Genomic DNA, 22,186 nt, shown 5'->3' with positions numbered 1-22,186 from the left:
AAACCCAATCTCGATCGGGCAGAGCTGGTTCTTCATCACGCAATCGGAGACCAACAACCTCAACTAGAACATCGGCATCAGGCAGAGCTGTAAGCAGGTCATCCACTACAAGCAGCCAAAGAAGCTCCAACAGAGCTCCTCGTGCTCCTCGCTCCAGTAAATCAACCACGGGATCCTCTCGCGCATCTGCCGCTTCCACCGGTCGCGCTTCGAATCCACAAATCCGTGCAATGCCGCCATGAACGGTGACGGGACAAACGTCGGCTAAGGTGGTTCTGCCTCCGGCGGCTGGGGCTTCGCCCCAGACCCCGCTGCTCCTCTCGCTTCGCTCGAGTCGGTGCGTGGGGTGTCGACAATAGTACATTAGCTACTGTTTACGTTAGTTAATTATTTATTAATCATTAGTTATTTATTAGATTTTCTTTCTGTTACGGGTAATAGAATAGTTAACTCTCAGATATTGTCATCATGATAGAAGAATCTACATCAATGGTTAGTTAGTTTCCCTGGTTAATAGTCTTGATCTGAATCTGAATCTGAATCTGATTCAACAACTCTCTACTAATAGTTTGCACTGGAGCAGTTACAACAGAAGATTCTAAAGAGTCTGCCATGCTGGAAGAGCCATTAATACTTACTTCGTCAATTTGGGGTTCTTGGGTGCACGCAAAATATACGAACTGTCGTCAGGAGGACGGTAGTTGCGATTGTTATCGGTCAACATAGATTGAATAGACAAGCAAATACTAGCTATAGTTTGAATAGGAGACCAGTTTTCAGACCCCAGTAAATCAAGACAGATATGGCCGTTCGAGTAGATATGTGGATGCATGGGAATGGCATGTTGAGGCGTTTTTACAAACTGCACTTGCGGTGACTCTACAGGGTACGAGGGAGGGAACTTGAAACTGAGTTCAAAAGTCTGGCCATTATAAAGAGCGTTGTCGCCCAGAACCTCGAGATCCACTATACATTCTTCTAAAGTGTCTGCCTTCTTCAAAGAGATTCCTGTTACACACAGTTAGTGGCTGATCCGTCACAAACCTACCTCTGCTAGCTGGAACTCGTCCATACACCACAGAAAAGCCCTAATTTTGAAAATATCAAAAACTCAACAAGAAAAAGCACATGGAAACACAGAAATATACAATCTAGAGAAGAAACTCTGCCAACAACACATGATTGCCACATGAGAGCCAGATGAGCAATAGTGTCCATATCACTTTCCAGCGAGTCTTCTCTCGGTCCACAGCCGCAACATACCTTTCGGGGGATTCATCTCAAGAGCATTTATCTCCTTCATAAGACGTCTACGATAAGCCATGACTAGAAAAAAAGCAGCCCCGAGGACGACGTAAGAAATCAGTCTGTTTACTACGATAATGATTTATGCATATCGCCATGCATAATCAAACGGCGACATGCCTCCGGCGGCTGGGGCTCCGCCCCAGACCCTGGTTGTGCTCCGCTTCGCGGAGCTCCTGGGCTCGTAGACGCACCGACTCGAGCGAAGCGAGAGGAGCCACGGGGTCTGGGGCAGCGCCCCAGCCGCCGGAGGCAGATCTGGCACGGTACAGAACAGGATTAATTGGGATTAGTTGGAGCTTTTGCCGAGATCGGGTTTGTTCAAGGGTCGCGAAAAATGAGTGGATGAGAAAAAAGGTAGTGAAAAAGTATAGAGGCTGGGTCGTAAAGGAGTGTCGTCGTAAGGATCAAAATAATAATAATAATAATAATAAAAAAGCCAAAAAGTGCCGGATAATAAAAACATAGAATAAAAGGTCAGCATGTGCCTCAAGTGTGTGAATGGTCAATGTGAAGTATACGCATTTTGGAACGAAATCAAAAGCAGGAATAACAGAACAGAACAGAACAAGAACAGCTTGTGTTGGTGTGGCGAAAACAATTAAATAAGAAAAGAGCCCATGATTTGAACAAACCACCTGGCTTAGTGGAGCAGACGGTAACTAGTGAGTGAGTGAGTGAGTACAGCTCATTTTAGAGGATGATGCAACAGGAACTGGACTTTTCAGTCGAGCTGACCAGCAAACTGGCCCGGGTGGCCACTTCAAACACGTCGTCAACACCTTCTCCTGTCAATGCAGAACACTCGAGATACCGGCGAGCTCCGATTTCTTTGGCCACAGACTCGGCATATTGAGGGTCGACAAAGTGCGAACTTCGTTTCCTCACATCTTCAATGGCTACTGAATCTGTTCTCAAGTCTTTCTTCAGTCCCACCAGAAGAATGGGAACATTAGGACACAACTCATTGACCTCTTCGGCCCATTTGGTGCGCGCATTGTCCAGCGAATCTGGACTGTCCACCGCGAACCCGATCAGAATAGCATGTGCTTTAGAATATGACAGTGGTCGCAATCGCTGGAGGGGGTGTTAGTCTCGGGAGGGGGGGTGCTGCCTCCGGCGGCTGGGGCTCCGCCCCAGACCCCGTGGCTCCTCTCGCTTCGCTCGAGTCGGGCGTCGGGAGAGGGGTAGCGTCTTTTTCTGTGAGAAAATGATATTGTGGACGGGAAAACTCCACAATTGAACATACCTCGTATTCTTCTTGTCCCCTGAAAATTGTTAGTACTCCGTACAGTCTGACCTCAAAGGGTCTAGTCTGGGTTCACGAGTCTACTTACGCAGTGTCCCATAATGCTAATTGTACTGACTTGCCGTCGACTCGGCAGTCTGTCACGTAATTGTCAAACACCGTGGGGTGCTATCTCTGTTAGTTCTGCCACTGGCTCTGCCAGATTGATCGAGATCCAGCAAGTCATCTCCAGCACCAAATGCAGTGAATTCCAACGCTCAAACTGGCCATTCGCGACGAGCAGCCAATTCACCAGCAATCTACAACAAACATCTGGATCCAGTTCATTTCATTCTCCATCATCCACGGCAGTAAATCCACCCCGCCGTAAGCTCGCGAAGCGAGCACAACGGGGTCTGGGGCAGCGCCCCAGCCGCCGGAGGCACAGTCACACCCCCAAGTAACTCACGTATTCCTGTGTCCAGTTAGTTTCGTGTCAATGAGACAGATCCGGGAGTGGACTTACCTTTGGGAATTCTCCCAGTGTGAATACACAGAGCAGCGATGTCTTTCCACAAGCTCCATCGCCCACTATGACCAGTTTCCTCTTGATTACTTCTCTAGATGACATGCTGATGCTGTTCTTTGTGTGAGTGGTGTGCTAGTTTTCGAGTTATTAATTGATTGACAGTTAGTCTTTTAAAATTTTCCACCTCTGTTTTTGCCAGGTTGTGAATGATGGATGATGTTGCGAGGTTGGTTCGTGTATGTGTGTGAGTGATGCTGTGGGTGGTGCCGTGACCTCTTCGTGAGATTTCTGGTCTTCGGCCAATAATCTAAATTATGCTATTGTATGTCCCACCGCGGCTCGACAGCTTATTATTATGATGAATTCGTATGAGTTGGGTGGATTCCGTGCTCTGAAAATAATGTTGTACTGCGGTGCAGTATCAGGGTCAAGTCGATGTTGATGAACTCCTACCAGCAGCAGGTCAGCCAGCGGGTCAAGTCAAATATAGTGGCTGTGCGACTGGCTAGAACTGAAATAAGCTTGTCTTTCCAGATATTATTAATAGCCCGAAAGTTCGAACGAGAAAGTGGAGATGCTTTTAGTATCAAGTTCCTTTTATGCTGCTGCTTTTGTGGCTCTTCGTTAGACTGATCGTTGAGGGGTTTAGTGTTCGCTGCTAGCTTCTGTTAGCTCTCTCTCTCTCTCTCATGTCACTATTATTGGCAGTTGCAGCAGTTACCACCCTCCACCCCACAGCAACAGGCCGCTGTCGCGCTTCAATCAGCTCCCCATGCTGACCAGCCAACGGCCAATCGAGCCAGACTTCCAGAGCTTTACTCTTCCAATTGGGTCCAAATTTTTATTTTGTTTTTCAATAAATCAAGTCCAAAGTTCTTAGCAGTCTCCGAAATCGAAATATAAACAGAAATTTGACTTTTTAGGGCCATTGTCCATCCACGAAAGAGGTGAACCTGATACATGCCCAAGCCGTGCCAGGTGCCCAGCTAGCCAGCGTCTCTACTCCGAGGTCCACTTCTCCACTCTCTTCCAATCTCTTCTTTCTTCTCCCTCTACACTTCCATTAGCAGTAATTACTACTCGATTCCCATCTCGTTTACCATTAGATATGTTAAATGCCTTTTTTTTTCTTACTTTTTTTTATTTTTCAGACTCTCGAGCCACACCTGAGCTGATCTGCTCACTTCATTACATGAAACCCAAGCAGGGTCCGTATAATCACCACAATCCGAAACCCGGTCAATTGGGGCACTCGGGGATGGGGGTCTGCCTCCGGCGGCTGGGGCTCCGCCCCAGACCCTGGTTGCTCCTCTCGCTGCGCTCGAGTCGTTCCGTCAGGCCCCCTGAGCGTACCCCCTCCAGTCTGCCATTTCCCCGCGAGCTCTCAGCACCATTCCAAGCAGCCCACCCTCCCCACGCAACGACTCGAGCGCAGCGAGAGGAGCAACCAGGGTCTGGGGCGGAGCCCCAGCCGCCGGAGGCAGACCCCCTGAGACCATTAAGGTAGCGAGCGATCCAGGGGGGATGAGAGCGCCGGCGCGGCTACTGACAGGGTTACTGGTCCCAATTCATTCATTCTATTCATGTACGTTTTGAAGCGGTGCAGTGTATAAAATTGTATTGGCAGCGAGAGGTGCATTGGCTAGTCTGTTAACGGGGTCGGTGTGGAGATTTTGGCGACAAGTAGTGAGTTGACGGGCGATATATATCACTGTATACAGCACGAACTTAAACCAGTTCATTTTGCATAGATAATTTGGATCAATACCCACAACCACCTGGCTCCTATCCACGGCTTATGTATGGTAAGCTTATAACTACGACTTCTTAGAGCGCACTGGTAGTGTGTATATTGCGGACCTCGATACTAGTCCTTGCTTGAGTCCTGTTAGATTTGAAAAAGAGCGAAACTCGGCGTTTCCAGCGGCAGTCAACCCGCCTCTGTTTCCAGCCAGCCAGTTAGTTAACAGGGTCTCAACGCCCTGAAACGTCTCTGAACCCCCTTCAAAACACACTTCGTAGCTCTGTCCTGAACACCAGTACCCGTAAGTGACACCCCCTGACATAACCAGCCGCCAAATTGGCCGTCCTTCCTCCTTCTAACAGTTTCAGCAATAGATCACACGAGCATCTACGATACTTCCCGCACCCGGATCACACTCGCGAACCACAATACCCACGACTACGACACTCCAAATCACATCCATTCGCCAGGAGAGGCTCTTTAGGTAAGTTACAGTATCTTCTGGGAGGCGTGTGCCTCCGGCGGCTGGGGCTCCGCCCCAGACCCCGCTGCTCATCTCGCTGCGCTCGATTCGTTCCGTCGACGGTCCCAGCAGAATCTCCTGCGAAGCAGGAGCCACGGGGTCTGGGGCAGAGCCCCAGCCGCCGGAGGCAGGGCCCCAGTGGCTGAGAATTGTGGTCTAACAGTGGAACCAGATGATTACGCCCATTCTGCAGGAGGCAGTGGCCTCGGCGGCCCCGGCGTTCACGAAACCGATTGAACCTGGTGCCAAGGCCATTTACTCGAGAGACGGGTCCAGGGTGATTACAGTGCCGAGAGTTCGCAAAACTTCGAGCTCGTCGGCGACAAATGCGTCACCAGCAGGAAGTCTGCCAGAACGAAATGATAGCAACGAAAATGACGACGAATATTCGGACTTTGATCCTGATGATATCCAGTATGTTGCTGGCGATAATATCGATTTCGAGTATGTTCCAAAAGATGCGAATACTGAAGAAGCGAAATCAGCTGCTACGGCTGGAACGAGCTCGTCCAAGAAGAAGAAAAAGAAGAAGAAAAAGTCGAAGAACTCGTCAGCTGCGAATGCTGACGCTGATGCTATGTCGAATACAAACTCTGTACAGGTTCATAAAGACGGAAATGGAATAACTATCAACAATATCGACTTTTCGTCGCCTCAGTCTATTGTCTCGGCTGCTACAGCGGCTGCCGAGGTCGCTGGTGGAGGCAGTCCGAGCTCAGCAGCTATGATTTCTAACCATGTTCAACAACAATATAAACAGCAGCAGAAACAACAGCAGCAACAGCAACAACAGATGCAGCAATCATCGAAAAAGTCGGCTGGATCTTCTAAAAAGCAGAATAAGGGCGACCGAATCTGGGACACTTCGTCTGAGGAGGAGCGTGAGCGCATTAAAGAGTTCTGGCTGACTTTGTCGGAAGACGAGCGTCGTGATTTGGTCAAGATCGAAAAGGACACTGTTCTGCAGATAATGAAAGACCAGCAACGAAATAGCTGTAGTTGTTCTGTGTGTGGTAGAAAGAGAATTGCTATCGAAGAGGAGTTGGAGGCTTTATATGATGCTTATTATGCTGAATTGGAAATGTACTCGGAAAAAGGAGTGCCTCAGAGCTTTGGCAAGGGTCTGCCATTGGCTAATCCGTATGGTCATGATCATCATGACGACTATGACCATGCACATCTTCATGGCCATGGCCATGGCCACTATGGACATAACCATGGTCACAACCATGCTCATAATCACGGTCATCCACATGGTCATGTTCATAATCACGACCACCATCACAGCCATAACCACAATCAAAGAGCTAACCGCAGTCGTGGTAATAGTCATAGTCATTTCACTGAACACGAGCACGAGCATGGTCCACGAAGGTATAGTAATTCCGTTAGCAATTCTAATGGTGGCTCGAATGCTCATAGTCCTCATAGTACACATAGTCGCAGCTATCCTTCTCATAGTCATGGCCACTTTAATCACGACCATTCCACTGATCAACGTATACAAGAGTTACCAGACAATTATTCTGAAGGTCAGTCGTTATCTGAAGATGAATATATTGAGGAAGAATACGAGTCTGACGAGGTTTATGATGGTGAAGACGATGCACAACAACTGTACGACTATGATAATGCAAAAAAGCAGTATTTGGATGCTGACCAAGATGAGCAAGAGCATGTCATTCATTTAATGGAACATCATCGAGAAGAGCTTGAAGCAGCAGGGGTTGATTTTAAAAGTAAGAAACCTCCCTCCAGAGCAGATTATGTTCTGTTCCAGAGTATTTTAAAGGGTCGTCGGAAACATAATATGGATGGTGGACCTTGTAATACCAAGATATGGCCTCCTGAGGAATCGGATGTAGTTGTCGCTGATGCTATAAGAGCAGCAGCAGCAGCTTCCGCCTCTTCTGGTACTAATACAGATAACTCAGCAGGTAGTGCGAGTACATCTGCAACGACGGCATCATTGAATGGTAACGACGATAATTCTGTTCCAGAAGCAGCTGCTGATGAAGCTATTGCAGAAGGTATTGATGGAACAGGTTCATCGTCTGCTTCTACAGCCTTGGCCAAGGTACCAACAGAAGCATCTGCGTCAGAGCCGACTGGCGGTGATTCTGACCTGTATAACTTTGGTAGCAGTTTGACTATTCAAGGAGGCATTCTGACAGTGGCTGACGACCTTATCAAAAACAATGGGAAGAATTTCATTGATATGATGGAAGAGTTGGCTGGTAGAAGAATGGCTCGTGAAGAGGAAGCTTTAGCTGCTGCCAACGAGTATGAGGAAGAGTATGACGACGAGGAGGGTGAAGATGACGAGCATGATTACTTGGATGAGGAAGAGGAAGAAGAAGATGACGATGTGGATTACATCGACGAATACGACGATGAAATGGACGACGAGTATGACGACGATGAGTATGATGACGAAGAGGATGATCCACCAGTGTCTGAAGAGCAACGCATGGCGGAAGGACGACGAATGCTGCAAATATTCGCGGCTCGGATGTTTGAGCAGCGTGTTCTTAATGCATATCGTGAAAAGGTTGCTCAAGAAAGACAGAAGAAGTTGCTCGAAGAATTGGAAGAAGAGAATAGACTCAAGGAAGAGCGTGAATTGAAAAAGCTAAAGGAAAAAGAAAAGAAAAAAGACAAAAAACGTCAACAAAAGTTAGCTAAAGAAGAAGAAAAAGCTAGAAAGGAGGCAGAAAAAGCTCAAGCTGAAGCTGCTTTAAAAGCTGAACAAGCTAAGAAGCAGGAGTTGGCTCGACAAAAGAAACTGGAACAGAAGAAACTGCAGGAGGAGGAACGAAAAAAGAAGCTTGAAGAAGAACGGAAGCGTGAAGCTGAACGAGAACGGAAGCGACGCGAGAGAGAGGAAAAGGAAAATCAACGTCGACGGGAGAAAGAAGCAAAAGAAGCAGAGGCTCGTAGGCTACGAGCTGAAGAAGAGGCAAGAGTTAAAAAGGCTAAAGAGGAAGAGGCAGAGAAAAAACGATTGGCTAAGGAGGCTGAAGAACTGCGCAAGAAACAAGAAAAAGAAGCTCAAGAAGAAGATGCTAGACGTATTCAATTGGCACAAGAAACAGTCCAAAAGACTGAACTTGCTGCTAAACAACAGCATCAAAAGCAGCTTCTTGCTAGTTTACAGATGCATCAACAATTGGCTAACAGTGAACCAGTTGTTAGCACCTCAACTGCGACTTCTTCAAGTGGATCACCTCAATCTGGTACACCTATTGCACTTCCCACTCTTCCTCATAGTATGACACAGCCAATCCAACAACAGCCATATCCAACTGGTCAAGGACTGCCTCCTCAGCAACAGCAACAGCAACAGCAACATCTTCCTTCGTCGTATGGACAACTGCCATTCCAGCAAGCTCCACCCCAGCAGCAACCGCAGCAGCAACCTGGACTTCATCCAGTTGCTGCCTGGAACTCGTATCTGACATCAGCGTCTCCCGGCCAAGCTCCAATCCCTCAACCACCAGCTATGTCGAATACCCAGTCTCCTATGGCACTTTTAAATGTTCTTGGCTATACAAATGGCTCTTCTGTGACTTCACCGTCTGCTTCTATGGCTCAACCTCTACAGACACAACCGTTACTTCAACAGCTTCAGCAGTCTCAGCAACAACAACAACAGCAGCCTCGACAACAACAACAGCAACAACAACCCCCAATCAAACGTCCTAGTGCAGCATCCAGTAATCAAGACCTGGAAGATGAAAACCCAGTCGACGAGCTTAACCGGATTATTGGTGGTAGCAGCCTGTTAGAAGATGACGAGTCGAACTCGGCTTTCCCTATCAACACTTCTGATGTAATGTCTCCTATTACTAATGCCACTACTGCAAATGTTGCACCGGGTCCTGTTCCTACTGCTACTAATGGTTTTGGCTCGGGACGGTTGTTTTCAGGATCACTTTTCGATACCAAGACAAGTTCATCCTCATCTGACTGGAGTCCTTTTGGACGTAGAACTTCTAGCATCGGATCAAACATGTGGTCAACCTCTGGAACACCGAATTTGAATATGAATTCTATCAATGGGTCAACTCCATGGAATACGATGCTTCCACAGCAACTTTCTCAACAACCAGTGATGCCATCTCACCAGCCACCACCACCTCAACCATCTCTATCTCATTATCCCTCATCCCACATCACCATCTATCGAGCTGCCATGGCTGCCTACCAGACTTTAGCAAAGGATGGATGGACCAATGCCGATGGATATGTCCCAGCTCAAGTTCTATATCATGGCGCTCTCAAGCAACTGGGTGGATCATTGACTTTCACCCAGAATGAGTTTCACAATGCTTGTGCAGGTGTTTATGAAGAATCTACTGGTGCTACTGGCAGGTTTGACTTTTTACGAGACAACCTTGGATTAGTTACACATCTCAAGTACAATCCAATTGCTCGTAGGTCAGTCTCCCAGAGCTCTATAGTGTCTCCAACGGTGTCTGCTGCACCTGGACTCCAAACAGACCAGGCTTCAAACCCAGCATCTACCAATACAAACAACTGGCCAGTACGTCTAGCAAGTGTTCTCTAAATCATAGCTATATATTCTAATGATATTATGACATCTATATTTTATCTGAGTAAAGTGGCTGGACTATTAATCCAGCAATTGCAGATCATTTCCCTACATTCGAGTCTCTTGTGTTCACAATAGCAGCACAGGCACAAAACTACAAAACTATAATAAATAAAATAATATTATTATAGAAAACAAAAACAAAAAATAAAAATTCAAGTCATTTAAACTATCATGATATCTATGCTTTATCTAATCCAGCAGGGTCAAACTTATAGATTGGATTTCTGATTTGTGACCACAAACTGAACACAGCAGTTGGCAATGATTCCCCAGCTGATGAGAAATTAACGTCAGACCAATTCACTTCGACCTCTATCATATCGAAATCTACACCTCGGTCCTGATCAATTTTATCGCCAGTTTATCAGTTGGTATTGACCGCGGGCAATTCGCTGCGGGTTAGGGCCCTCTTATCAGTGCATGTAAAATATATAATAATACAGAAGTTAAAAAAAGCGGGTGATTTGCACTTCAGACACAATAATTAACATGTCATTTCCAAATACTGTATCAATTCTTCCCCAGTCTAACCAACTCCGTGGTTTATACACGTAAGTGATGTTATTACAAGATCATAATTGGAGTCATTGCATTATCTAACAGTTTTTAATAGAATTATTCGTGACAGAGACACTCCTCGGAGTGATTTCATCTTCTACTCGGATCGAATCATTCGACTGCTGGTTGAAGAGGGTCTCAATCAACTCCCAGTGAAGCCAGAAACCGTTTCAACACCTCTTGGAACCTTGTTTGATGGCGTCTCTTTCGAGGGTAAGATTTGTGGAGTGTCCATTATGCGAGCTGGTGAGTCTATGGAACAAGGTTTGAGAGACTGCTGTAGATCGGTGAGAATTGGAAAGATTTTGATCCAAAGAGACGAAGAAACTACTAAACCAAAGCTGTTCTACGATAAGCTTCCAGAAGATATCTCTGAGAGATATGTATTCTTATTAGATCCCATGCTGGCAACAGGTGGGTCTGCTATGATGGCAGTCGACGTTCTCCTGTCTCGAGGAGTAGTCCAAGAGCGCATTGTGTTTTTGAATCTTATAGCTTCTCCTGAGGGAATTAAGAACTTCACTGCCAAGTTCCCCAAGGTTAGAATCGTAACAGGTGTTGTTGATGATGGATTGGACGCCAACAGCTACATCACTCCCGGTCTAGGTGATTTTGGCGACCGTTACTACTGCATTTAATTTGTAAATTACAAGTATTAAACATATGATGTTGAATACACCTCTCATACGAATAGGATTTCGTAAGGAAACAGTTAATAAATAAATGAATAAATTAATAAGAAAGTCAAAGCAAATAAATAATAGTAAGAATAAATAAGCAGCTAGCTATTTGAACAGTAAAATGACTTCTGGTTCGCATAACTACTAGACAATAGGGCCAAGTTCAGTCCAGAGACAGTTCCTCCTACAAATCAATTCTGACAGTTTGTTAGTAAAGCTTCTTGACATAACAATAGCAGCTTTCAGAGTTTCAGAATTACCCAATTTTGGTCATCAGCTCCATGCGCCGGAAATGACAATAATGGTTGGCGCATGAAATATGGTTAAGGATGACTGGTTTTTCATCATTTTGTATCTGAAGCTAGCAGTATTTACTCGACTCGTTTCGACAAGCTTAAACACCCATACGAAGATTGAAAACTTACTTATTGTGAAAGAGGCAGGACTGGATAATAGTGCTGAACTTTGCGCTTACGGCAGACATTGATGAAATTGGCATCACATTCATCGTCCAACCGCTGGATGTACGATTCGTACAAACCAAATACAGCCCTATAACTGCTACTATCATTGGAAATTGGCGTATATGGCTTTGTTTCTTCAACACTAGCCGGCCGAAAAGTTGACGCAAATTCGCTTTCTGAATCTTTGCCAGAGTTACTAGCAGCACCTGATTTAATACCTGTTTTCAGCTGACGAGCAAGCTCTCTCTGTCTCAACTCAGAATCACGAAAGAATTTGATCTCTTCGTCGGTGATAGTTCTCACAGTGCCGTCTTCATAGTACACATCTGGCTGTTCAGCTTCACCAGCACGATTAACACTATCGTCGCCATTCGCGTCCCAAGACACAAGTTCTCGGTCAGGCAGAAACCCGAAATGGGCCTGATGGAATCGGATCAAATCATCCTCAGAAATACTCATAAAAAGACACCTGCTACTCCACGAGTGATCAAAAAAGATGAAGAGAAGAAAAAATGCGATCTGAAAATTTACCTGCATATTTATACTCCTGCACTGCGCGGCACTATATACTCGGTAGGGGTCCACTTTGCCTCCGGCGGCTGGGGCTCCGCCCCAGACCCTGGTTGTGCTCCGCTTCGCGGAGCGACTGGACCGTCGACGGAACGACTCGAGCGTAGCGAGAGGAGCCACAGGGTCTGGGGCAGAGCCCCAGCCGCCGGAGGCTTCAGGACCCCCGGAGCATAAGTGGCTGATTTTGGTTTTCAAAAAAATATGCGTGCCAGATCGACCTGCATGAAGAGCTGAAATTTATTTTTGATCTTTTTCCATTCTCGAAAATATCAGGAACACAGTGAAAAAATGCCCAAATCCAAGAGATCCAAGCTCGGTAAGTTTTTTGTGGGGTTTGCGAGGCAGGCGGAGACCAGACGGGTGGATGTTTGTGTGGATAAAGAGCTCAACTGGTGGCATATGGCGGATTCAGTACTGCATTTGTGTGGCTAGAGCTCTGGCCCTGAAAAATTGTGGTTTTTCCCGTTTGCGATCCTGTTTCTATTAGTAGGAGAGTTGTATATCAAGAGAGTGAGGAAAAATGACTAACAGATAATAGTGAATCTCACGAAAACCGACAAAAAGACCCGTCAGGATAAAGAGCGGATAGGAGATGATATCAAAGAGAACGTAGACAAATACGCCTATACCTGGGTATTCAGAGTCGATAACATGCGTAATACTTTCCTGAAGACCATTAGACAGGACTGGAAGGGAAGCAAGATCCTGTTTGGCCGAACCAGAGTCATGCAAAAGGCTCTTGGTAGAACTCCCGAGGAGGAACACAGAGAGAACCTTGCCCAATTAACTAAGCATATGAGTGGAGACGTTGGTTTGTTAATGACTGACGAGGAACCTCAAGTTGTACGAGACTATTTCGAGTCGTTTGTCAAGTCTGATTTCGCTCGTGCTGGTATTGTTGCTCCCCTAACATTCACAATTCCCGCTGGTATCGTGTACTCCAGAGGTGGTCAGATTCCTGCTGAGGATGATGTTCCTCTGGCACACTCTTTAGAGTCTACTATCAGATCCTTGGGTGTTCCAACTCAACTCAAGGCTGGTAAGGTTGTACTTTCTGGCGACCATACTGTTTGTACAGAGGGCCAGGTTCTTGATGGTAAGCAAACTAGACTGCTCAAGCAGTTCGGTATTGCCTGCTCCGAGTTCAAAATCGTCCTGGTTGCCTACTACGACCGCGAGGCCAGCGAGGTGCAAACTGAATAGACACTTATTACGTATTTTATTATATATTCTAATGTTCGTTTTATTGATCGTCCTCGCTATTTTCGGTCCGGGTTCCGGATCTGAAGGGGGTCTGAATGCCTCCGGCGGCTGGGGCTCTGCCCCAGACCCCGTGGCTCCTCTCGCTTCGCTCGAGTCGTTGCGTTAGGGGAACGGAACGGGTGCAGTTGTGTGTGGGGAGAGGAATTGTGGGTTTATTTGTATTGAATTTGGATTGGTGATGGATTTAAAGTGGATGAAAGAGTTCGGTTATTAGTAGCTTTTGATCCCCGGACTTCGGATATGATCCGGGTTTGATCTGCAGGAGAGTGACTATCCACGTGATTTCTCCGGATATATATCTTGGGGAAGTGAGTCAGACCTGGTTAAATTAATATCCATTTTATCAATCTTCCAAGAATATATTTTAATTTTGTTAGAATGTCTGAATTGTACTCATTGGAAGATCATCTGGCTAAAACTAGCCTTCACGAAGAGTTTGGCGTTAGCACAATTGGTATTCATGGCGACGACGAGCTTGCTCTGACTACTGATGTGGCTCCACCTATTCATGTTTCAACTACCTATCGGTACAATAGCGACCCTTCAAAGCTCCAAACTGCTAGAGAAGTGTCTACTGCTTATGACAGACAGGACCATATCTACTCACGTATTTCTCATAGAAGTGTTTTAAGAGCAGAGAAGATTCTTGGCGAGATTCTTGACGGTCATGCTGTTCTATTCTCCTCAGGACTTTCTGCCTTCCATGCCATGCTTTTGCATTATAATCCTAAGAATGTCTTTATTGGAGACGGTTATCATGGATGCCATTCTTTATTGAAAATTTACCAGAGAAACTTTGGAACCAAGGTTCACCACAATTTGGATACTGATCCTGAGCTTCTTCAGAAAGGTGATATTATCCATCTTGAATCACCAGTCAACCCAACTGGACTGGCTTTTGATATTGAGCATTATGCTAAGATTGCCCATTCCAGAGGTGCATTTCTAGTTTTAGATGCCACTTTTGCTCCGCCTCCTTTGCAAGATCCCTGGAGCTTGGGTGTTGATATGGTCATGCATTCTGGTACTAAGTACTTTGGCGGTCACTCTGATCTGTTGTCTGGAATTCTTGTTTCCAAAGATGAGAAGGTTGCTAGTGCATTGATGTCTGACAGAGACTTTACTGGTGCCAGTCCTGGTTCTTTAGAATCTTGGTTATTACTTCGTTCGCTGCGAACTTATCACTACCGCATTAGACTTCAATATGAGAGTGCTAACAAGATTGTCAAATACTTGGCTGACAACATCAGTAAACTTCCAAAGCTTGAAAAGATCTATCATTCTTCTTTACAAACTGAAGACTTTGTTAAGAAGCAACTGCCATTAGGCGGTCCTCCTGTGTTCTCTATTGAACTGAAAGACAGAGAAACCGCTCGCTACTTCCCGTCCAAGCTAAAATTGTTCCATCATGCTACCTCGCTAGGTGGTGCCGAGAGTCTCATCGAGTGGAGATGTATGACCGACATGAGCGTCAGTGAAAGTCTCCTGCGTGTCTCTATCGGTCTTGAGGATACCAATGACCTCATTGGAGACCTTGTTCGTGCTCTTCAGTAATTTTCTTTATTTAAGTGAAATTATAAAAAAGCACTTCTTTGAATTTAGTTTTGTCTCTTCCCTCCCCAAACCAGCTTGTGTTTCATCTCCCCGAGCAACGACTCGAGCGAAGCGAGAGGAGCCACGGGGTCTGGGGCAGAGCCCCAGCCGCCGGAGGCAGCGAGGATGGAGTCTTCGATTCGAGCGAAGCGGGGAACGATTTTATGTTCGCGTTCAGGACCCCTGAATGAATGGAATTGTGCGATTATGAATAATAATATACAATTAAAATAATAAATACACCATACTTAGCCACATATAATACATTTGATCTCGTCAACATTGCCCAGTCGTTTCAGACATCCTTTGTGGTAAGTGTGTCCACATTTGAACACGATCAAGATCTCATCTTGCTCACGGCTTGTGTCGTTGGAAACTGTCGGCTTCAGATATTTACTTTTGCCTTTATCCTTGCGGACAGTGCCATTGAAGCCAGCGACTGTCTTTTCTTTCTGTCTCTTCTCCCATTGGCTATAGAGCCATTCGGCGTCTACACCAACTCCAACAACTTTCCTTCCACATCCTTCACATTCGCCTGATTTTGAAACCTTCCAACCCTTCAACCTCTCGCTAACCAGGTCGAGTAAACTTAGATAAGTATCTGAGTCTAGGATTTCCTCAACAACACACAACATGGTGTGTTGATAATTATAAGCGGAGAACATGTCATCAAGCAATGGTCGGAGGCTACCAACCGTTCTAGTCTTCGTCGACTCAGGGGCCAATATCGATCTAAATATTCGGACAATAGTTGCATCGTGCTGGAATCCATTAATGTTAGCTGGTGAGCCCAACAAAGCAGAGAGTGCCTGTCGAAGTAGCGAGTGCTTGAACTGCTTTTGGTGTTCTAATGATAATGCTTTTTCTTTGTCATCAGAAAGTGTATCCTTAAGAAGATCAATCAAAGTGTCTATCAATCGAATCCATACTGCCTCTCCAGGGTTCTGGGATTCTCCTTGTGTACCACGGCGCTCATCATCAAGACATAAATTGACTCCAATAGCTGTATATCTCGATAGCTGATCCTCAAGTTTCGTTACCTCAGGAGATAAATGTTCGTTTAAACCAGACTCCGATTCAGTTGGCTTCAGCATGTACTCGTCGTTTAGGAACAGAATGTGATCGAGTAGGTAAATCATCGCTTCGCCTATTCTGCCCTGTCTCTCAAGTAACAGAACTAGCGAGTCAATACTTTTGGATGAAATTAAACTGTCAACAATGCTGGGGAGGTCTACGTCACTAGTTGACGTCAAAATAGTACTTAATAAGCGGTAGATCTCTGCACTGTTATTGTTTTTGGCCAAAAGTGAAATATAAAGCGTGCGTGTGCGTAGAGTTGGAAGGAACTTTTGTCCTTGAGAATCACTCTTCCCGACTGCTTTGAATAAGATATTCAGATAACGCAGTTGTAAGCCTTCGCTATTGAGCTTAAAGACCAAGTCATGAATATGAGCGCAGAATTTACTAACTAACTGCACCAGTCTCTCGCTATCTAGTTCCACTAGCATCTCAAAATGTGATCCCAGTAATCGATCCAAGTTGCCACGCTCTTTCGTTTGACTCATTCCTCTGGTGTTTTGAAGACATTCTTCAATTATGTCAAATAACCGGTCTGCTTCTAACTCATTGACCCTGACCGATTCAAATGCAACCTCCAAAAGCTTAGTGTACTTCTTTTCTGACCGGAAAAGATAAATCAGAATTGAATGGAACTTGACTTCATAAAGAGTTGCCGTTAGATTCTCTAGATCTGGGGGTTTAAATTTTGTCAACAAAGAGTTGACTGCAATCTCTCTCTCTTCTTTTAATGATGCATCGTTCCAATAACATAGTTCGTAAAGAATTTTAGAAAGGACTTTTCCTGGTAGAAGAATGAACTGCAAGTACTTCGGGTAGTTGCGAGCAATAAATATATCCAAAAAGATCCGTTTATCCGGTCCCAATCCATTAGATTCGTCATAAAAAACGTCAAGCAAGATATTGATAATAAGCTGTCTACTAACAGTTGAACCAAAAGCAAGCTCCTCTGGAGGATATATATCACCATCTTCGATTCTATCACTGCCATTCATAAACGTATCCTCAAAACCTTCATTCAACGCTGCAAAGAATGCAGAGCTGTTGTAGTTGATAAGTGCTATGAGATATGGGAACCGAACTTCAGTATCTGACTTCACTTTTCCCGAAAATAACATATAGTAGGTAGCACATTTGCCATAGTATGAGAGACCTTCATCTGTGAACAGAAGTGCTGTGGGGTATATCCTGCCTGTCAAGATGTATGACAGATATGGATAGACCTTGTCGGCCTCATGCACCAATTGCTCTAAATCTACGTTGTCAGTTGCATCTGTGGATTCTCTAGACTTGGTAGATTGCCATTCCAATGTGTCGGATTTCACAACTTGAGAACTTGCCTCACCTATAGATGATACTTGCTCTATCAAGTTTACAAAATCCACTAAAGGAGTCTTGAAATCTCGCAATGCACAATTTGTAATATAGGTTAGTGTATCACGGAGGTGGTATTGTCGACATAAACTGAAAATTAGATCAATATCCAGCGTATCTGTTCTAAGTCTACACGTTAGGTCTTCCAAAACGTCACTTGAGGTCGAATAAAAAAGAACAAGTTCCTTAAAAACCCTGGGTGGGAGTGATTTGATATCTCCATCATAAATGAATGATGAGAGCTGTTCGAAAAAGATTTTACGATAGGCAGTTGGCTCAAATAGCTCAAATATATCTGTCAATAGATCAGTTTCATTCATGGCAACTACTGCTGTAATGCAAGCATCAGTAAGCCCAGCAATGGAGGCCTCATCCGGATGGTCAGATTGAAATGTATAACCAAAAGAAGCAGATATCAGATTGGGGATGCTTCTGAGCACAACAGCATGCCGTTCGCTTTCATCCGCGGGTAATCCCACCGATACAAAGTCTTCTTCACCCAAATAGTAAGCAGTAGCCAGTTTTATGGCCCTTATGTAGCCTCCACTCTCCATAACGTCCAGTAATCTATCAGCCCAATTGGACAAAGAGCCGATCACAAACTCATACTTTCCCATCAGGAACAGCCTACCTTTATATCCCCGGATACTGTTATAGAACGCATCAGCGATTACAGCAGGTTGCGGCAGAGTAGAATCGGATCTCTTTACTAGGAGATTGTGTAGGTTAAACGAGAAATAGTCATGGTGTACCATATGCTTATCCAGCAAGTCCTCGGTTTCTGGAATTGTCATTGTCTTGGTATTGACAATGAGTAACCGCTGGGTAATTGTCACCAGCGACAGAATCTAATTGTTCGTTAGTCTACTGGAAGAAAAAGTTTACAACAGGGAGTATAGCACTAACAAAGCGAATACTCGCCAACTTACCACTGTATCAATCCATTGTATTGCCACAATCGACTCATCGCATACTAGTTTACGGGTCGATGAAAATGCAGCTGTTAGATCATCTGTAAAAGGGTCCCGGACAAGTGAGACATCCACGACGTGTACGACATTCGACCAACTATAGGCGAGCTTTGACATATGGGTAGGTGTAGGAGCAGGGAACCATGCCAGACATGCACTTAATCCCATAGAACTACTAATCTCTTTGCTTCTGGGCAGTTTTAGCTGAGTGCGAATCTGTGGGTGAATAGACACTACTACCAATAGGTAGGGAGTCATTATGGCTACAAGTCCGAGGTCTTCTGGAAGTGGATTATGGCCTGTGGGTCGCGGTGCACATGCAAATATAGTCATAGGCCTGTTTTTTGTATTGGGTTGAGGTCTGTATCTGCCAAGAATTCGTTTGGTGTTTACATGACGCCTTATATTCCGAACTGTATCATGAGCAAATGCCATACCTCTGGAATCAGCAGAAATAAGAGCGCTATGGCGCTTGTTAATGAACGCAAGGTGGATAACAGAAGCACCCTTTATATGGCCCTCCTTATCGTCATTGGGCTTAATGTCGAAATTATTTTCAAGCGGATAAATATGAATATTGGGATTATTTGGCTTGGCAAGTTCCCAAGTAACAATATGTCCTTGTGAGTAACCTACTCCAACAAATGTGTGGTCAAAAGACACAGCCAGAGAAGTGACTTCACCCCATTCAGGGAGCTTGGCTTTCAAACCTAAAACATGTTTAAGATTCTGTTGATAGTCAAAAATAAGGACATGGCCACGACTCATTCCCACCGCTATAAAAGATGCAGGGTAGACGCATGTTGGTTGTCCATACAAGGCGTGAGCCGACTCTGAATAAAGTTGATTTGAGATTTTACGTAATTTGCTCCATCTCACTGGCTCCCATGGAGTATTTTGATATGGAAGGTCACTGAGTAACTCGTCGCTAGCACTCCCAGAAATAGTCTCAATATTGGCATTGACAGGTGTGGTGAGTCCACCGTCTTTCTTTTTTGGAGAAACATTCCCACTAGACCGCCCAAACAAAAGGGAGCTTACAGAATCTAGATGGCGATTAAAAAGATTACCAGACAACCCGCTAGTATTCGAGCTCATCCGAGTGTGGAACCGACCATCTATAGAGTGAATCTGTCTTCCTCTAATTGATTCAGGGGTAGATGGTTGTATAAGAGGAGACCCTGTAGAGGATGATATTAACATGGGCGATTCAGAACCCATAGGAGTGGGATCCACACGTGTCAATTGTACTGGGGAGGAGTCCCTACGAGGAAAATGATATGGTTCTGACGACCTTGATATAGTTGGTTGGTCGATGGCTGGTTCACTGATATCCCGCGTGTTATCAACAGAAATCCCATGATCTTGATCAATAAGCTCGGTTATAGACTCATCTGCTTCGGGAGATTCATTACTAACATCATTCAAGTCATCATCATGGCCGGATTCTGGGCCAGATCCACCAACATCAGAGTCGTTGTGATTATCCATTTCAAGAGGTTCAAACGATGTGACAGCACCAGATCCAGTACCACCACCCTCAAGGATATGATTATTGTTGAAATTATCCTGTACAGGCTGATAAGGTTTACTTGTATCTAGTCGAGAAAATGCCGTTGAGATGGATCGAGTTATTGAAGCAGTCGATGATTTCCGCTCGTAGAATTTCGGGATTGATGTGTCAATCATGAACTGGTTTGGAAAGCCATCGTTTCTGGACGCTGTTGAGATGAACTCGCCGAAATCATCTGCATCCTCAAGATTGTCAGTATTAGGACCCGTACCATAATTGTCGAGCTTGGAATTAAGAAGTGCGGGACTATCGTCGTGAGGGCCAAAAATCTCTTGCTCATCAACTGGCCGTGAAGCAGTTGATGCCACATCATCACCATCAGAAGATCCCGGTGATTTAGAACTTTCTTCCATTATAAGATTTTGATTCCATTAATCGCTAATAAACAGTACCCCAAGGTTGAATTGGATAAATAAATAACAGTTTTGGATGGAATTAGAGATGGTTGGATATGGCTAATGCAGACGATTACATACCTGACTCCACGTTTGGATGATACGGCGCTATCTTATCAGCTGCATATATCCCACCGATATCAGACCATTCTCCGGCTCACCGTTATAAATATAGACAGACTTTTTGAGAGACTAAAAATGTTTTTTTAAAGCGATAAGTTGTACATTTCTCCCTAATTTATGAGTCTGTGCTGGGGGCACAAGTATGTTATAAGAGACTGCTTATATATATTCTCCCTGATTAATGCGACTATGCTATCTGCAGGTCAAGTATTATCAAGTCTGTGTGGTTGATATAAATTTCGGCTTATATCAATGATCAATAATATGTATTAACTCATTTTGCCTGGTGCAAATCAATTGCAAAAATTAGAGGCTAACGTAAGGGCTGCAATGAATATCACATACTGTGTAGGCTTTTGAAAGACTACACCACACTAAGCTTCGAGTTTCCGCTGGAACCTTTGACAAATAAAAAAGTAGACAACCATAGTCTTTTTGAGTACATAACTCGATGATAAAAACAGATGTTATACCAAACTACAATCAAAAAAAAATGGAATCAGGAGGATATCTTTATGATAAGAAGCTGTTGTCTGACCCATGAAAAATCGGTGTGGATCAGCCTGAAAAAATTGCAAAACTCTATACAATAACTAGCTAGCCAAATATAACCATACTCAGGACAAACCACAAGACCACTAAGTATATGACTCAAATCACTCATAAATATGCAGGGAATATAATACTTCAAATGTTTTGTAGATGCAAGTAAGGTTATCTTGCATAAGATTGCAGCTAATGGGGCGGGAAGTGAAACAGCGTAAACCCAGTAGTTCCAAATATTCGTTTGCATATATTCAGATAAGAATATATGACCAAGTGTTACTGAAAAAGGGTACAAATATGTTGTCACTTACCGAGTTCTGTTTTGAACCTCATCCAGTCATCTTCCCTTGCTTGGAGCTATCACCGGCTAAGCTGTTCTTCTGATCAAGGAATTAGTATCGAAGAAGGTTGTCTCAGGAGAACCTGTGGACCACTTTTGGTCTGGTTGCGTAGGGACTCCCGGGTCGACTCAAGTGGCACATCGAACACAGGCGTTTCAGCTGTGTCGTCTTTAGTCCCGGCGTCAACTACATAGGAGATTGTTCATGTCCAGACTAGACTAGCTGTATGAGAACAGGGACACCGTAATATATAAATTAAAAACAAATAAAGAAGGCGTTCAGCAAACGTTTATTTCTTCTTAGATACGAGGTTAGAACTGATGAGAACTATTGCTTGAAAAACAAAGATGTAAACATTTTTATGTCCTCGTAGACTGACCGCCCTGTCAAAACAACTTTCAGCAACGGGGATCCTTTCATTATTCTGGAAAATCTAATGAAGAATAAGCGAGCATAATACAAATAGAGTAATATATTAGATCAATACTAAAGAATACATAAGAGACAATTAATAAGAAGAGGCTTGGAAAGTGGTTGCTATAGTGACAACTTCTTAGCATTTAAAATCGAGTGAGCCCTCTGTGAAATATCACATTTGGCCCTCCTGACTACCATTTTTTGTCGTAAACCAAAGATCATAACGTAAGTTGAGGGTTCCTTTGATCTATTCTGTATGAAATTGGTTGAAACGAGAAATTCTATATTTCCTTT

The 22,186-nt window shown here is 44.5% G+C and overlaps 7 protein-coding genes across 7 annotated transcripts; 4 read left to right on the top strand and 3 right to left on the bottom strand.

Moving 5' to 3' along the window:
- Positions 1 to 5,501: 5,501 nt before the first annotated feature.
- NST1 (Nst1p) lies at positions 5,502 to 9,899 on the top strand (the record flags this gene model as incomplete). Its single annotated transcript, XM_018882263.1, has 1 exon — positions 5,502 to 9,899. The coding sequence occupies one exon, from the start codon at positions 5,502 to 5,504 to the stop codon at positions 9,897 to 9,899; it is 4,398 nt and encodes a 1,465-aa protein (XP_018734742.1).
- Positions 9,900 to 10,741: 842 nt separating this feature from the next.
- On the top strand, positions 10,742 to 11,143 carry FUR1 (uracil phosphoribosyltransferase; the record flags this gene model as incomplete). The annotated part of the gene is made up of 1 exon (XM_018882252.1): positions 10,742 to 11,143. One exon carries the CDS (start codon positions 10,742 to 10,744, stop codon positions 11,141 to 11,143), a length of 402 nt encoding a protein of 133 aa, XP_018734741.1.
- Positions 11,144 to 11,610: 467 nt separating this feature from the next.
- Positions 11,611 to 12,108, bottom strand: AWJ20_512 (uncharacterized protein; the record flags this gene model as incomplete). Its single annotated transcript, XM_018882241.1, has 1 exon — positions 11,611 to 12,108. The coding sequence occupies one exon, from the start codon at positions 12,106 to 12,108 to the stop codon at positions 11,611 to 11,613; it is 498 nt and encodes a 165-aa protein (XP_018734740.1).
- A 762-nt stretch (positions 12,109 to 12,870) lies between these two features.
- Positions 12,871 to 13,422, top strand: MRT4 (Mrt4p; the record flags this gene model as incomplete). Its single annotated transcript, XM_018882230.1, has 1 exon — positions 12,871 to 13,422. The coding sequence occupies one exon, from the start codon at positions 12,871 to 12,873 to the stop codon at positions 13,420 to 13,422; it is 552 nt and encodes a 183-aa protein (XP_018734739.1).
- A 438-nt stretch (positions 13,423 to 13,860) lies between these two features.
- Positions 13,861 to 15,036, top strand: AWJ20_510 (putative cystathionine beta-lyase; the record flags this gene model as incomplete). Its single annotated transcript, XM_018882220.1, has 1 exon — positions 13,861 to 15,036. One exon carries the CDS (start codon positions 13,861 to 13,863, stop codon positions 15,034 to 15,036), a length of 1,176 nt encoding a protein of 391 aa, XP_018734738.1.
- Positions 15,037 to 15,323: 287 nt separating this feature from the next.
- Positions 15,324 to 18,320, bottom strand: VPS8 (CORVET complex membrane-binding subunit VPS8; the record flags this gene model as incomplete). The annotated part of the gene is made up of 1 exon (XM_018882208.1): positions 15,324 to 18,320. The coding sequence occupies one exon, from the start codon at positions 18,318 to 18,320 to the stop codon at positions 15,324 to 15,326; it is 2,997 nt and encodes a 998-aa protein (XP_018734737.1).
- Positions 18,321 to 18,407: 87 nt separating this feature from the next.
- AWJ20_508 (uncharacterized protein) lies at positions 18,408 to 20,423 on the bottom strand (the record flags this gene model as incomplete). The annotated part of the gene is made up of 1 exon (XM_018882197.1): positions 18,408 to 20,423. The coding sequence occupies one exon, from the start codon at positions 20,421 to 20,423 to the stop codon at positions 18,408 to 18,410; it is 2,016 nt and encodes a 671-aa protein (XP_018734736.1).
- Between the last annotated feature and the right edge of the window lie 1,763 nt (positions 20,424 to 22,186).

The sequence above is a fragment of the Sugiyamaella lignohabitans genome, chromosome A (assembly GCF_001640025.1).
Source record: "Sugiyamaella lignohabitans strain CBS 10342 chromosome A, complete sequence".
Classification (NCBI taxonomy): Eukaryota; Fungi; Ascomycota; class Dipodascomycetes; order Dipodascales; family Trichomonascaceae; genus Sugiyamaella; species Sugiyamaella lignohabitans.
The sequence above is the reverse complement of the archived record's forward strand: the minus strand, read 5'-3'. Positions and strand labels throughout refer to the sequence as shown.